Below are 16,141 nucleotides of genomic sequence, written 5' to 3'. Positions count from 1 at the left end.
ACCTTTCACACCTTTCTGACTGACAGACAAACCTACAATCAAATAGAAATATACAGAAGAATTTAGATTATCACAGCAACACAAGGACATATTAAAGTGAGCCTTTTTCTCATCAAATTCTCTAATTATTCTATTTAGAAAATACTTAGTACTATTCCAATTAAAAAAAATAACAAAGAGTTAGTAAATCAAGAGTTAGTTGCTCAGACAGCTATTCTGTACTGCAGCTTCCTAGCATAAGATCGCATCTATTCAGGGTGAGTGGCACACAGTTATCATTGAGAAGCAAAAGGGCATTTGAAACATTTTCACATTGTACAGTGTTTCAGCCCACTTCCACTGACCTGCACCCCAGTGTACCATGTCAGATGTTACGACAACACACCTCTGATGGTACATGTGTATTGATTAGTGGGTCTGTTAGACTTTTCGACTTGAACAAAGAGAATGGGTTTGGACATATCCCGTGTCGGACATATTCAATGTCCAGTTTAAACTGACCGATCTCATTCAGGTGTCCTTCACAGAGAGGCAGATCCGCTAGCACAAATGGGAATTATTTACATAATGAGCACATGTTGTTTACTGGACAGTCCTACAACAGATGTTCCCTTGCAGTAATGATCATCAGGCTTTGGGTCAAGCAACGCCACTTTCACAGCCATCCAGTGTGATGTCTGCCCGCCTTCCTTGGCTTGTTTCCATGGCAACACAGGAGGTAGGAGAAGATGACTTTCTCTTGGCATGGACACATTGCACAAAAAACATCTGAGCACAAATTGGACTGATGAAGACAAGATCTTGGAGAAAGAGGCTGATGGTAACTAGAATACTTTCCAACTTGCTCTCCCTTGTAAATTCACATGTGATCTCGGTTTCACTGGGCAGTAGTAATCAGTGTCTTCTCTAAGGTAAACTACATATCAAAGGTGTGAGTCTACATGTGACAATCTGGACTGTACGATGTAGAGTAAGACGTAGGCGTTGGCCGTCACAATGTTTGACTCTTTCAGCTGCGAGACCCTGGAAAGGAGATAAAGAATATTGTACGACATATCACTCTGTAAGCTGCCAAAGCTACAACATAGCAACGTTATACAGATATTGCCTTTTCAAAGGTGTAATATAACTTTCAAAGACACCGTTATACAGTGGACTCCCATTAAAACGAAGTCCTCAGGACCAGCAGTTTTCTTTGCGTTTATCGAAATTTTGTTATAACCGAACAAGTTAACAAAAAAAAACATAGAGCAGATAATGTTGCGGTCTGAATTTTTACTTCGTTGTAACCGGAATTTCGTTATAACCCTGTTCATTATAACGGGAGTGCACTGTACGTGTAACTTTACAATGATACTCATTAAACATGGCAATATTTGTAATATTATGTGATCAACATAAGTACACATTTCATTCTCACCCCTTCAGTAAACCAGTCAAATTCTTGAATATGTCACCTGAAGTGATGTTACGATAGGCAATATAACGATTTTGACCCTTGCTGCATTAGTCATGTGATTGCATTGTGACTGGCACCAACCAATATTTAGGTAGACCATTTATTTGACATAAATATTAAAATGTGACTGTCTTTGCTGAACATCTTTTCCTTACAAAGCATGGTGTAAACAGTCAGTGCCACCATCAAAGTATGTACACAAGTGTATATCACAACATAAACAGCAGAATTTCTGACACACTTTTTTAGAGACACATACAATCTACATTAAAGGTGCATGGTCCCGGTGTTTTAGTCAAATGCGTACGCGGGCACACGGCGCAAGTTTCCTATAGAGACCTACGCTATTCACTCCTCTTTAGCGCTTACGCTTTGGCCCACTTTCCCCAAGTCCGAAGAAGTCCGATTCACTGTAGTCAGTGGTTGGATCACAGTTCGGCTCATGATTCGGCTGAGGGGGATGACAGCTTTAGCAAACTTCTTTTGTGATGTCATAATAACAAGCACATATGCACGCACCCTGGCATTACCACAGACTGCGCGATGCGCAAAGAAGACAACAAAGGCAACGTTACTTAGCAACACCTACGCACTTTACTCTTGATGACAGCTCAACTTTGGTAATCTTCGTATCAGTGCTAACACACAGGTATTACATTAGGAATCAATACAGCCTACAGGATATTGGTGCATTTGATTTTTTGATGTAAATAATTGGTGAAATACATACAAACAAAATGAAACACATTCTCATTTTCTTTTTTGTCCTTTTGAACTTAGATGACTAAACTATGAATGCTATACACAGAGCTTACAATATAGCTAGATCCACGGCTGACTACAAACACAACAAACCAGACGTCATAATATTGGACTGACGTAAATACAATCATGAAAGCTCATCAAAGATGAATTTGAAATATCAACAGAAATTAGTTTTTATCACAGCACATATTATCATGTATGTTACTAACTGCCATCTTTGCAAATCCACTCAGGTTAAAGGGGATGGCTAGTATTAAACTGATCAGTGGGAATCAGTGGGAATGCTGGGGAATGATTGTTCCAATTCTTGTGGGATTCATTTAAGAGTACATCATATATTATTTTGTGAAAATTATTTGCTTCAGAATGGTTTCATATTCAAGTAATGTGCAGTTTAATGTTTCCAGCCCGTTAACAATCGCCCCATCACTGTACAGGCATGCTAACCTGGAAACATTAAACTGCACATTACTTAAATATGAGACCATTCTGAAGGAAATAATTTTCACACAACAACAGATATATAATGTACTCTTAAATGAATCCCACAAGAATTGGAACAATCATACCCCAGCATTCCCACTGATCAGTTACTAGCCATCCTCTTTAAGCTAAGGGAGATTACATTTAAATCACATCATTTAGGCCAGATATTTCTCACATCTGACCAATGGAGTGTTTCTTACCTGGAGTCATCATACTTGTACCACTGGTTGTCCTGGTTGTGTCTACAGTAAGCTATGTAGTGGCCCCCAGCGGTGCCCCCATAATGATTACACACAGCCTGCAGCTCATAGCGCGATGAGATCCTCGAGGCTGCAGACAAAACACCGGGGAAATCAAAGTCAAAACCTCCAGTAGTTTACTCACTAAAACTGATAGTGTAAGTACATGAGAAAAATTCAAATTTAAACAAAAAAACAACAACATTATTTTGTCACTTTGAGATATTTGAGATTGTATCTGCAGAAGAACAAAGAAAACACCTAAAACATGTGTGATACAATGTAACTCCCATAATATCTTCAAAATATTTACTGTCATATAATGAGTGAGGTATCGCTAAAATGATTTCATTTTTCTCTATTAATTTTGATGATGACCTTACTTTAAAAAAAAAAAGAAAACAAAACTTTAAAGGCATAATTCACCATTTGCAGATGAAAGCATTAGTGCTTTAAAATAGTTCTAAAATGTGAGTTAGGGATAGAAACAACCACTGTCAAAATTTGAATCCGTATAATCGATGTTAGGTGTTGTTAAATACGCAAACTGTGAACAATAGTTATAATAAAAATGTTTCCAGACTAGACCGTATACAGTTACGTTTTACTGAGAAAAACCCTGATATCTCATTATATTTTAGGTTTTATTGCAAATATTTCATATGGTAGGATGTTTTATGATACAACAGATCTACACGTATGCATCAAATGTGATATCTTGAACATTTTTGAAATCACTGCTCCCAAAGGTAAACTGGACCTTTAAGAATGTCACATATCTGTTTCTGCATTGAAACTCATATTAATTTTCTGTTTTCTCTGAATTTATTACCTTCCTTTCCAATTATTATTATTGGTATTGTACATGGAAATCCCTTTAAAATGAGATGGCCAGAACCAACTATTTTACCACTTTATAACTGAAGGGGTCGGTGCAATATAGTGCTAACCCACACAATAGTCATTTTGAGATAATCGCTGTTGAATGTTTGGAAAGTCCATACATTGTACATTAATAAAACATGAATGCATGCATTTTTACCATCTTACTGGTTGAATTCAAATATGGTATTTTCACAGAGGTTAGAGTAAAGGATAAGATTATTATGAAAATGCATCTAACTCAATTTTGACAAAAGTGTGGGTTAGCACTATATTGCACCGACCCTTTCAACTGGTACCTCCTTGTAAATGTACTAAAAAAGACACTGGCTAAACTCAGTAATGAAAAATCAAGACTGCTAGAATTCACCTTGTTAAAGGAGGTACCTCATTGCAAACAAGCTCATTAGAACAGGGTTTCCCTGTACATTGTCATTATAAGTGCACTGGTTGTGCCATTGTTCATGGATTCTTGGTGTGAAACCACCATTCATTTTTAATAGAAATGGAGTGTAAAGTACATCATAAATGTACATTATTATGATAACTGTTGTTTTTTTGTCAGCATCATCACTTATAGAGCTTAGCATGTCAAGTCTCTCTGCACAATAAATTGGAAATGGTTCCTCAAGTATCTGACAGCATACACGTACCTACATAAATGTAAAAATATATGATAATTATTAAACACATGGAATTACAGTTCACATGAATATCGTCTGTTGAGAATGAGAAGGGTGTTAAGTTGTCTTGAACACTATGGGTTTAGTGGCAACTTAGCACCCTTATCATTCTCAACCGACGATATGACATAGAACACAAATGTATATAAATTGTATCAACCAGTTTGTAAGTGGAACATTCACCGTTGATGCTCCCTTCTTCAAAGATATTGAGACAATTTAGTTTGTGATGTGAACAGGGCTGAATCTTACCATCTTCTGACATGTATTTACTCAAGTCCAGACCACGAAGAGGAAAGTCCACCAGGGTGTCCACTTTTCTTGTCATTCCTGAGTGTGACGCTGAAAACCGCTTCAGTTCTAATAAAAACAAATGAAACAAAGCTGGCTTTATCCTACAATCCGAGTGATGCAATACACAAGCAAATAAGCAGTCTCAAAACATGGTCTTTTTGGCAGATTTCAAACTCCAAGGGATCATTACAAACAGTTTGAGTTAGACAATTCTGAATATTCAAGACATTCCATTTCCTTTTAAAGCACAAACACTGTAACTAACTGCTTACCATCACACTTTAAATACATATGTGACCCTGCATCACAAAACAAACAAAAAGTCGCCGGTCATGGATTTTTAGTTAAGAGCAGATTCTGAAAGTGCAGACTCTAAGCTTTAAAATGATGTATAGCTCAATTGAAATGGACTCTCATAACCTATCTAAATATTGGAAAGAAAGCATGCATTCTGGAAAAGTGTGAACTGAGACAACAGGCTCTGAAGTATATAAGGTCTTTCTGTCTATTCAAGCGCGTAATCTTTACCAAACCGTGCTAGCTGTGCGATGAATGGGACAAAAGACAGGATGTAAACCACTGGGGAAACAACAATGAAGGGATTATCAGATTAAGTTGAAATTAAGCATGCTCTATTAACACATTCTGACCACCATTAATGCCAACTTTCAAAGCAGTAGCTTTATCCCTTCAAAAGTTATCAGAATTGAAAGTGAAGAGTGTGCAAAGAGTTATCAAGAAATGAAAAGGGGCCTCTAAGACATACCTGATCTCTCTACTCTACAAAAAAGAGTTGTAGAAAAACTGCTGAAAATGCACTTTCCAATTCATTTTATGATCCCAAACTTAAGAATAATGTAGAAGAAGGGTAGTTCCTTCAGAAAATATGAAAAACTCAATATTGACTTAGTTGACCCGGTTCACCTTTTTTGAGTCCTTACGTAAAATCAAGGGGTGCGACTTTTTGTTCGTTTTGTGATGCACGGTCACATATAACTGTGTTCCTTGTAACAGGAGTGCACTAAACTATAAATCTGACTTTATTGCAGCATCATCAATTTTATTTCTAAATTTGATTTCTACACTTATAACCTGTACAGTATGCTTTATTACATGCACAAAAAATAAATGGATTTGTTAATTATAATACCTATTAAATCATTCCTTTAGTATATCATTTGATAAGCGAGAAGGAAACTTACGAATGATGAGAACTTTGGGACATCTCTCAATCTCCATCTTCTTTGTACCAGATCGAAGCGTTTTGCACTTGTCGCAATGCTGCAATTTTGACAGTTAAATTGCACAGTTGTTACACACTAGTGGGACAATATATCACTAATACACTGTACAGTATTCAAACTCTCCCAAGTAAAAGAAAGACAAGAGACCCGGGGGTCTCGCGCTCACCTGAGTATCGCAACTTCACCTTCCATGCATTCTTGCAGACTCTTACCCGAGAACATTGGAAACTTGTATTGGGGGGTAGCTTTGAGAGCACTGAGAAGATTATCATTGAATATTCCTTAATCTAGGAGGTTTGGACCCCCTGGGGCCCCCAAGGAAAGTATAGTGCCCATTCAAACAGTTTGAGATCCTATCCCCCGAGGAATGCTACTTGCCAAGTTTGGTGAAAATACATAATGTTTTTTTTAGCAAGAATATGAAAATTGAGGTCCACATTTGGATCCCCCCCCCCCCCCAAAGTCGAGGGGGGAGGGGGCCCTGATATTCTGCCATGAACAAACTTGAAACAACAGTAATCAATATACTGACTCATTGTATTAATTTAGCTCAACCACTTCTGGTTCTACAGAAAATCTTTAAAGATTCATTACTGGGGGTGGGCTGGGCCCCCTGGGGGCCCCCAAGGTGGGGCATGGTGCGATGGAATTCAGATTCTATCCCCCTAGGGATGTTACCTGCCAAGTTTGGTATAAATTCATCATGGGGTTTTCAAGAAAAAGATGAAAATTTACAATTTAGGCCCTCTTGGGCCCCCAGGTGGGGCATGGTGCCCATTTGATGGGAATGAGATTCTATCCCCCTAGGGATGCTACCTGCGATGTATGGTGAAAATTCACCATGGCATTTTCAAGAAAAAAGATGAAAATGTACAATTTGGGCCCCATTAGGACCCCTCCCCACCCCACTCCCTGGGTCCGAAGGGGGGCATCCCTGATTCCGCCATGAACAAACTTGAAACTACAGTCATCAATGTACCAACTCATAGCATTAATTTAGCTCTATCACTTCTGGATCTAGAGAATAAGATTTTTTAAGATTCCTTAATTTTAGGGGGTTTGGGCCCCTCTGGGAGCCCCCAGGTGGGGCATGGTGCCCATTTGAACAAATTGAGATCCTATCCTCCTAGGGATGCTACCTGTTAAGTTTGGTGAAAATCTGTCATGGGGTTCTCAAGAAGAAGATAAAATGTAAAAAGTTTACGCACGACGCACGACGCACGCCGGACGCCGGACGAAGAGCGATCGCAATAGCTCACTTGAGCCGAAGAGGTGAGCTAACAAGTGTATATCGTCGCTGGGGCGACAAGACCTCAAATCTACAAAATGTCAAATGTTCAGGAGAGCAAAAAAACATGTCAGCCAAAGCACTGTATCCAATGGGATAAACATTCCTTTGACATGCCGTGGTGGCTTCATTTTTGGGGTAGGACATCTAGGATTTGGACAGGACATCACTTTACCGATTATCTGACCATCAATCCAAAAAAGTTATTTTCACCAAAATTGCAGATACAAGGTCTTGTCACCCCAGCGACGATATGTACTTGTATATGTCACAAACTTTTCGTGAAAGAACATTTGATTTTCAGGCAGATGATGGGTACCATTGAACATTCTCATAAATATCAAACCTTTAGGACTCACATGGTGTATGCATGGTAGCAACTCAATAGCTGTAATATAAAATCTGCCTAAAATCCTTTTCACGGCACATAATTGGGGAGCCATTCTGAAATAATTACTTGCTCAAATCCTTGTGTTTTAAAGGACTTACAAATATGCAATTGCATGAACAAAGAGAAGAACAAAGTCCAGTTTAGTTTTCATTTTGAATAAAAGTCATAAAAAAGGCAAACAATCACTACATACATGTACAAAGTATGTCAGAGTAAAATAACCACACCTTGAAAATGTAGTTGCATCATCTCACAAGAATATCAAAGGTCATGGAAATCGGGCAAAATGCCAATATTTGAGAGTAAAATTCATCAAGCATTACAAAAAGTCAGCTGTGTGATCTAGCAAGATCTCACATGGTTGATGTAACAAAGCTGTTTGAGTAAATGTAACTTTGGACACTGGTAATGCAAGATTCCTACACAGTCCTCTCGGTGGATCTTTTTTCTTTTCTTTCACATTTTTGTGATTCTGCTCAAGATTTATTAAGAGCACATATTTCATGACAACATGAATTTACTCCTTTAAGAAGGGTTAAGGAAATAAAGATGGCAAAGGAGTCCTTCAGAACACACGAAAGTTAATGGTTCATCAACTTACAAACTGGTTTTCAACTTACAAACTGGTTTTCAACTTACAAACTGGCTGTCAACTTACAAACTGGTTTTCAACTTACAAACTGGTTTTCAACTTACAAACTGGCTTTCAACTTACAAACTGGCTTTCAACTTACAGACTGGTTTTCAACTTACAAACTGATTTTCTCCACTCAGTGTTTCAGGTTTGGTGTACAGCTCCAAGGCATCAGCAAGGCTGGGGTTTCTAGAACGCTGCACAGTGGCAATCGAAGCAATATATTTCAATTAAAATTGAAACAGATCTGGATGTTACTGTACATGAATACTTTGAAGTACTTTTGGCTTCCACAAAATATTTCTTGGCAAAGAAGAAGACATGTCAAAACTGGGTGCAAAGTTGTATAACTAAACATTGCTCAACATGAAACATCTAAGGGAGGGAGAGAGAGAGGAGAGAGAGAGGAGAGAGAGGTGGCCATAAATACACAATCTCACACACACTTTATACACAAACATTCACACACATACAAAGCTACATGAAGAATTATTACTCTTACTTTCTAATAGTCTGTTTTCTACTTGGCATTACGTTAACAAAATTAATGAAATGACAAATATGGAGACAGTGACATACGATTTCTTGAGAAATTCTTTGTTGGCCTGCACTTGTTCATACTCACAGAGGGTATAGGCACAGAGAGGTCGTAGAAGAGTTCAAAGGTCACGGAGACATAGTCGCAGGTGGAACAGCGCAGCGTGCTGCGGGTCAAGCCGTTGAAGAGCTCAAATATGATGGACTGGGTGAGCTGTTCTTGGCGCCGCCATGTCAGGTTGGCAAGAGCAGCGGGACTGGAGGAGTAAAAGGAACGGGAATGTTATGGCAGCTGAGATCTATACATGCAACACAGCACAAAAATCTGGCATTGGATAATGACACCGTTCTTCTCTCTTCAAGCACCTTTGACCATTACGTATGAGGGTATCTAGTTGGCATTTGACAACACTGCTGTATATCTTGTGTATCTGAGCGCATAGGGACGTTATCACTTTGTGTTATGCGCTATATAAGCACTGTAAACTATTATTATTATTATTATTATTGTTATTGTTGTTGTTATTATTATTATAATAAATGATGTATGATACTTAAAGAATATGATTCAAGCACTGTAATAATATCCCAAATGATTGATTATCAGATGATAAAAGTGGGCAGTTCTTATGAAGCTCCCTCCATGCAAAAAAACATTAAAAACTATCCTTGAATGGAGTATTGCAACAAGCTTTTATTTCCAACTGAAATTAAAACATACTTCAGCTTGTCTTAGCAGCATAGGGTCACAGTTACTAAGATATAGAGTCATGATAATTAAACCAAGGCTTTCCGGGAAATCTTAAAACTACAGCTATGGGAAAGAGACATTGTTCAAAGTAGCATGACAAATTCTATCCCAGCAAACTGGATACAGATTTGGGGTAGAGTCTGAGTCTTGAGTGAGATTGTCTCAAGAATGGCTTGGTTTGTGAGACTCACTTGAGGTTTTCTGGCATGGCACCTAGACGAGGGGGGTTCTTGACTCGGTTGACGTCCTCACTCAGCTCTGCTAGCAGGCTGAGGAGGAACTCTGCAGCATCATGTTGCCTGGCAACAGGAAAGGAAGAGGTGTTCGCTTGTGAAGAGTAGGAGCAGGGACCTTGCATCACATTAGTGACAACATTTGGTTGCTCACACAGATACACATACATACATACACACCTTATATACACCGGTATATACTTGTATGCATACCATGCCTATAACGTGCCTTTCCATCATAACAAACATAGTAATAACAAAATTTTGATACAATGAAGTAAAAATTCAAGTTCTAAAATCATTATCTATATCTCTACCTACTCATTCTTTTGAATATCTGTTTGGCTATAACAAAATTTTGACATAGCGAAAGAAGACTGCCGGTCCCTAGGATTTCGTAATAACAAAAGTTGCCTCCTAAACTTACTCCAAACCCACTGCCATCAAATGGCAAGATTTGTTAGGTACAAATGTACATTTGATTAATATCAATTCATGGACAAATTGTGGGATAACTGAATTAAACTCCTATGACTTAGCTTTGTTGTGTTTATATTGGCTCTGGACGTCAAATCTACTGCATTCTTCCCCATTCATATTCAATGGTCACATTATTTTTCACACATGAGAAATAACAAAGAGCAATCTGGGAGGTACTTGTGCATTACATGCATCTCACTCAGCAAAAACAAATTCCCAAACCGGGGAGATTCTCCAAAATCTTTTGTCACTACATGACAAGGAATAACAGATTTCAGGGGGACTCCTGCACAATCAGGGAAACTTGGCGGCTCTGATAAATCGATCAGATGGGTCTGTCATACTAGACTAGCACTCTCTGTTTATACCTGCAAAAAGCTGTGATGGGAGCAGATGGCACCCAATTTATACCACAGCACCTATTAAACTAACAGGAAAATCTTTTTCACAACATTCACTTGAAGTAGTTATTCAAATCCTACTCGAGTACGAGACTCCTATTATGCAATTACTGTTAACATTATTTTTTATAAATTCTCTTTGGCTTTCACTGTAAAAGCCTGGAAATTCGGATAAAGTAGAAAGTGGAATTTTTCATAATTACATGTAAAAAATCAATGTGCATTTCATGCAGCCAGAAAGAAGTGAGAAAATAAAAGCACACAAATATTTTGCTTTATGCACTATTTAATGTTTTCTTTACCTCCATACATGGATTTAACAACACACAAAATTTGTCTTACCCAGCCCAGTGCAAAAATTCATTCGCGCAAAATTTTCCACTTTTACAGTAGTTTTCGCCCTGAATGATAGCTTCTTGACAAAAATCCTACAGCGTGCATGACCATAGACTTACCCGTATCCGCGGAACTCGTGGCTGAGCATATTGCCAATTTGACGCTTGAGGTTATACGGAGTGTAGTGGCTGTCACGAGATTCAGCGTCCCACAGCTTTCTGACAGTCTCAGCGAACACTTTAGGGGTAGGCAGGGATAAGAGCAATATGAAAATTAAATCCATGTCAAACCACCTTTATCTGTCTACATTTACAAATGGGGAAAAGTGTGCATTCTTTTTTTAATGTCTAAGTAAGGATCTTTGAAGACTTTGTTGTATCCTGGGTCCTGTTTCATAAAATTTGTTATCAATAACAAGTAAGGATAGTTGTTATAAGCTACTGAAATCCTTGCACCTGATAGGCTGAGAGCAAATCTGCCACAGAAATGTGGTAGTTGTTACTGATAATAAGTTTTATGAAACTGGACACTGAATATCAATGCATACTGCAATCAAATTTGCCATTTTGTCCCTAAGGGTATTAATACTTTGTATCTCAATCGGCACATGTAAAAATTCTTCTCACTCAATTTTGAATATCAATAATACTGTTTCAACACAACAACTACTCATGTATGTAATCCAACACAATGTCTAATTTCACTTAAACATTGGTGGTATTTTGTGAAAATGTTGCAAATGTGAATTTTTAATTTCTCATTCTCCTGAAAATTCCGGACTTTGAGATACGAGGTCCAGTAATGTCCAGAAAAATTTGTATTTTAAATGATTAAAGAATACTGTATATCCCTGTAAGCTTTCAAACATTAATCACAAATTTACAGTGGCTACTACATATGGGGCAGCTAACCCACCTTGGAAGAGCTTGCCCGAGTGGTAGCTGTTAGCATTGACGTGCCCCCTCACGAGGCTGTCCATGTGAAGGCAGTACTTGGACAGGTCCGGGATGGAAGACAGACACTGGACCACAGTGTTCATGTAGCACTGCAGAGAATAAAATCATAGGCAAGTATGTCATCAAGAATTTCACGATTGTATTAATGCAAACTACTGTCACTGCACTTTCTATGGTAGAAACTGCTGACTACCAAACAGCAGCCAATACTGTAAAAGGTGGGTATTTTCGCGCAACTAATTTTTCAGAAGAGTTCCACATGTTGCTAATTCTGCGGAATCACGACAGTAGGTATGGGAATATATGGCAAGCAAAAAAGTTTGTGTGCTTTTATTTTCGTGCTAGTTTCTGATGGCACAAAATGCGTGAAAATTTCAACACCGTGAAAATTTCCACTTTTACAGTATTTCCAACTGTTTCTTTGGAAATTTCTATTCTTGTGACTTCCAATATAACAAACCTTTCTATGTTACAGGATCCAAAGCTACTGTATACTGGCAGTCCAAAATCTATAGCAGATTAAAGGGATGGTACAGTATTGGTTGAGATGAAAATCGGGCTTTTAACTTTTTGCGAGGTACCAAGAAAACACTTATGATATAGTACAGAGCATACCAGTTTAAGAGGAATTCAAAGTTTATTTGCTGAAAATCGGGTTTGGAATGACTGAAACATCCAAAAACAAAGTAAAACAAAGCGATCGTAATAAAGTGTGGGTCCCACACTTTATTAGAATTGCTCTTTTTTTTTTTATATCTAAGCCATTTCAAAACCAATTTTCATAAAATAAACGTTGAATTCCTCATAGAATTACATGCTCTTTTATATTTCATAAGAGGTTTCTCATTATCTCACCAAAAATGTTAGAAACCTGAAATTAGGTCTCAACCAAAACTGTACGATCCCTTTAAACCTGTTGAAGACAAGCTGATTTTACCATTACATGTTTCCCACAAACATCTGCACGAGTATACTCGGGACTAGTCTTCAACAGGTTGAAATGCATTTCTTGAACATTGTGTGCTTGTTTCAAGACTAGTAGTTTCATTGAGTAGCATGAGACGACAAAATAGTAGAAGTTTGATCAAAATTGGACACTGTATTAGGAGTAGAAGGAACTTCAAATTCTCAACATGCATATCAGGTTGATGATGTCATCTCACCTCAGAAGTAACCCAATGATATGCATTCTAAATCTTCACTATGTTTCCAGTTCTTGAAATAAATCAGTCAAACAACCGTCAAGCCTGTATTCTTCACATCAAATTACTGTTGTGTACGTGTAGAAGAAAATCTATCTACTCGTAATTAAAACCAACATTAAAAGGTCCCTTACTGTATTTCCTATGTTTGACAGCCCTCTTTTGCCAGGTCCTTGAGTAGCGCCAAGTCCGTACTGGAAACAAACAAACAAACAAAAAGACATGCACACATTCACTTGGTTTGTGAACAGACTTCTGGTATAAAAACAAAACAAACACACAAATAAACTGAAATCAAGAGTTATTGTTTCAATACATGTAAAATATTGGGGGAATTTTTATTTTATTATTGTTTTTTTTTTAAAGTTTAGCCCAAACTTGACCATGTCTGCATACAGTTATTGTACCAGTATTCTACTTGTAATTAATGTACCAGTAGCAATTGTTGACTTAATCCATCAATACTACCATTATATATTCCATGCTACAATTGCTATAAATATGTTTCATATCAATCGAATGACACATATAATACATTGTACTGCATAATAATAAAATTGATTATCTACGCACGTATTGCTGCCACCAAAATGATCTTTGATATAATCTTTACCAAGAAGACAAAACTGAACCATACAGGAGGCAATCCAACGAGAGTTTTCTCTCAAATATGAATTCTCAAACCATGTGATGAGTATAAACAACCTTAGCTGGCATGAACTGTATCATTCATCTTACCTCTGCTGCTGTGCTTCTCGAGGTAAAGTCATTAAAACTTGATCTCCTCTGGCTCAGTTTTACAATACTTGGAGTCCGTCTGAGGGTAGAATAGCTTGAATGCCCATTAAGGGGTCGAGTCATTGTCTCTTTCCTGTAAGTATCCCTTGCCTCCGCCGTCCCATTGGCTGACGAAGTCCTACTTTCACAGCTGTCCCGGGGACGGGGTGCATTCAAATCCTCGATGGAGGATTTATAGAGATTTTCCGTCACTGTTCCAAAGTTTGAATTCTTGTATGTCCTCGAGGACGACGATGATGACGCGTCGTCCATGTAAGGCAATCGTAGCATGTCATTGGCAAGTGACGAGATGGTCCCACTGGTTCGTTCTGACAGTCGGTTCTGGGAGGCATACTTAGTACTGTAGAGCTTTGTAGACGTGTCCTCGCTGTAGTGTTTTGGCTCATACTTTGCAACAAGTGGACCTGTGTTACGTCGAGTGATGTCGGAGCGATGCGTGCGGAAGGCGTCGCGCGATGTCGTCGATGGCGAGCCCAGCCCGCTAGAGTAGTAGCCCCTTGGCTTGGAATAGGTTGATCCCAAGGCATGCTGGGTGGCTTGAGGGGTAATACGGCGTCGGTAAGTGCTACTGTGGTAGCTATCCGGTGGATGGGGCATCATACTGGCCTTGGTTGTGGTTGTGGTGGTGCGCCCATGTTGGTGTGTGACGGGGGAGGGGCGCACCCGGAGAGACATCTTTTCATCCTCAGGGTCCGAGGAGGGGTCTTCTGTCTTTTGTGGTCCACATTTGTTACCTCCAGGCAACGCCTGTAATGATAAAACATTTTAATGTCAGTCATAGCACAATTTATGCACTTCTCAAACTCAACTTACAAAGTAATTACAATGCATAACCAGGATCCAGTACAACAAATATTAAAATATAATATCAAATCTCTAGTTACAGCTTACTATAATGAACCTAAACATTGCAAGCTATGACAAACATTTTGCCTGCAACATCTGATAATTACCATAATTTTAGAAATTCAAGACTGAATGAATCCAGAATCTGTGTCATACTTTTCTTTTGCAAACTTTGCTGGAAAACACCAAAAGAGCATCGTCTTTCTTTCTACCATTGTATCTTTTCGCTGTCAACTGGAGTATCACATTTTGTCAACAACTGGTGCATGGCTGTAAGTGAAGTCCACTGAACCACTGCACTGAAGATGCCTTTTTTCTGAACTTGCATGGAATGGTAAAAATATTTTCTTAAATCTGCTCAGTTTATTATTTCATTAAATTTACCACTGAAAGTAACGTGCAAAGTTGATGACCACTTACGTAAAGGGATGGTACAGCTTTTGAGATGTGGCATGAGGTTTCCATTTTTTGATGATCATTTTTTAGACAATGAGTAACATCTTGTGAAATATGAAAGATCATGCAATTCTATGAGGAATACAAAGCTTATTTGATGAAAATTGGCCGAGATATCAAAAACAAAGTGATCCCAAAAAAGGTAAGACCCACCTTTTATTAGGATCATTTTGTTTTACTTTGTTTGGGGATATCTCAGCCATTTCAAAACTGATTTTTATCAAATAAACTCTAGAAAAACCTCTTCAATAGAATTTTATGCTTTTTAACATTTTATACAATGGTTTCTCAGCATCTCGCAAAAAAGGTATGTAAAAAGCTTAATTCTCACCTCAACCAATACTATACCATCCCTTTAACTACAGTCTAATACCAATCTTAAATATACCTTTCTCTCAGAACTGTTGCCGAGCTGCCGTAGTTTGGTGACAGACTCCCTCACCTTGTGCAGACGCCCTTTTGTGGTATTTGGTATCGTCTTGAAAGTGGCAAATTTGTCCAATTTGAAAGGATTGTGTACGTGGCAGGAAAAAGAATGTGAGTTTAGCCCAAGGTGAAAAAGATTATTAGCGGTACCTCAAAAAGCATGCTTTTGTTTCCTTTTTCTTGGCTCATGAGAAGTAAATGTTGATGCCTTGTTCCACAGGTTACTTGGAAGTTGTAATAACCGTGATAATAACGGATTAATTTAATTATTCATTGTACTTCATTTTATTTTTTTATTTTTTATTTTTTATTTTATTTAATTTTTTTTTTTTTTTTTTTTTTTTTTTTTTGGGG

General features: G+C 38.1%; 1 protein-coding gene across 1 annotated transcript; it reads right to left on the bottom strand.

The window, feature by feature from the left end:
• Positions 1-464: 464 nt before the first annotated feature.
• LOC140230236 (ubiquitin carboxyl-terminal hydrolase 2-like) lies at positions 465-16,141 on the bottom strand. Its single transcript, XM_072310416.1, has 12 exons — positions 15,750-16,141; positions 14,000-14,806; positions 13,396-13,455; positions 12,019-12,148; positions 11,223-11,340; positions 9,845-9,952; positions 8,991-9,159; positions 8,485-8,562; positions 6,011-6,089; positions 4,767-4,874; positions 2,911-3,040; positions 465-1,023 (listed from the first exon to the last, which is right to left on the bottom strand). Exons 2-12 carry the CDS (start codon positions 14,732-14,734, stop codon positions 924-926), a joined length of 1,815 nt encoding a protein of 604 aa, XP_072166517.1. The 5' UTR covers positions 14,735-14,806; positions 15,750-16,141; the 3' UTR covers positions 465-923.

Source organism: Diadema setosum, chromosome 6 (genome assembly GCF_964275005.1).
Source record: "Diadema setosum chromosome 6, eeDiaSeto1, whole genome shotgun sequence".
Classification (NCBI taxonomy): domain Eukaryota; kingdom Metazoa; phylum Echinodermata; class Echinoidea; order Diadematoida; family Diadematidae; genus Diadema; species Diadema setosum.
This window is presented reverse-complemented; position numbering and strand designations above follow the sequence as displayed.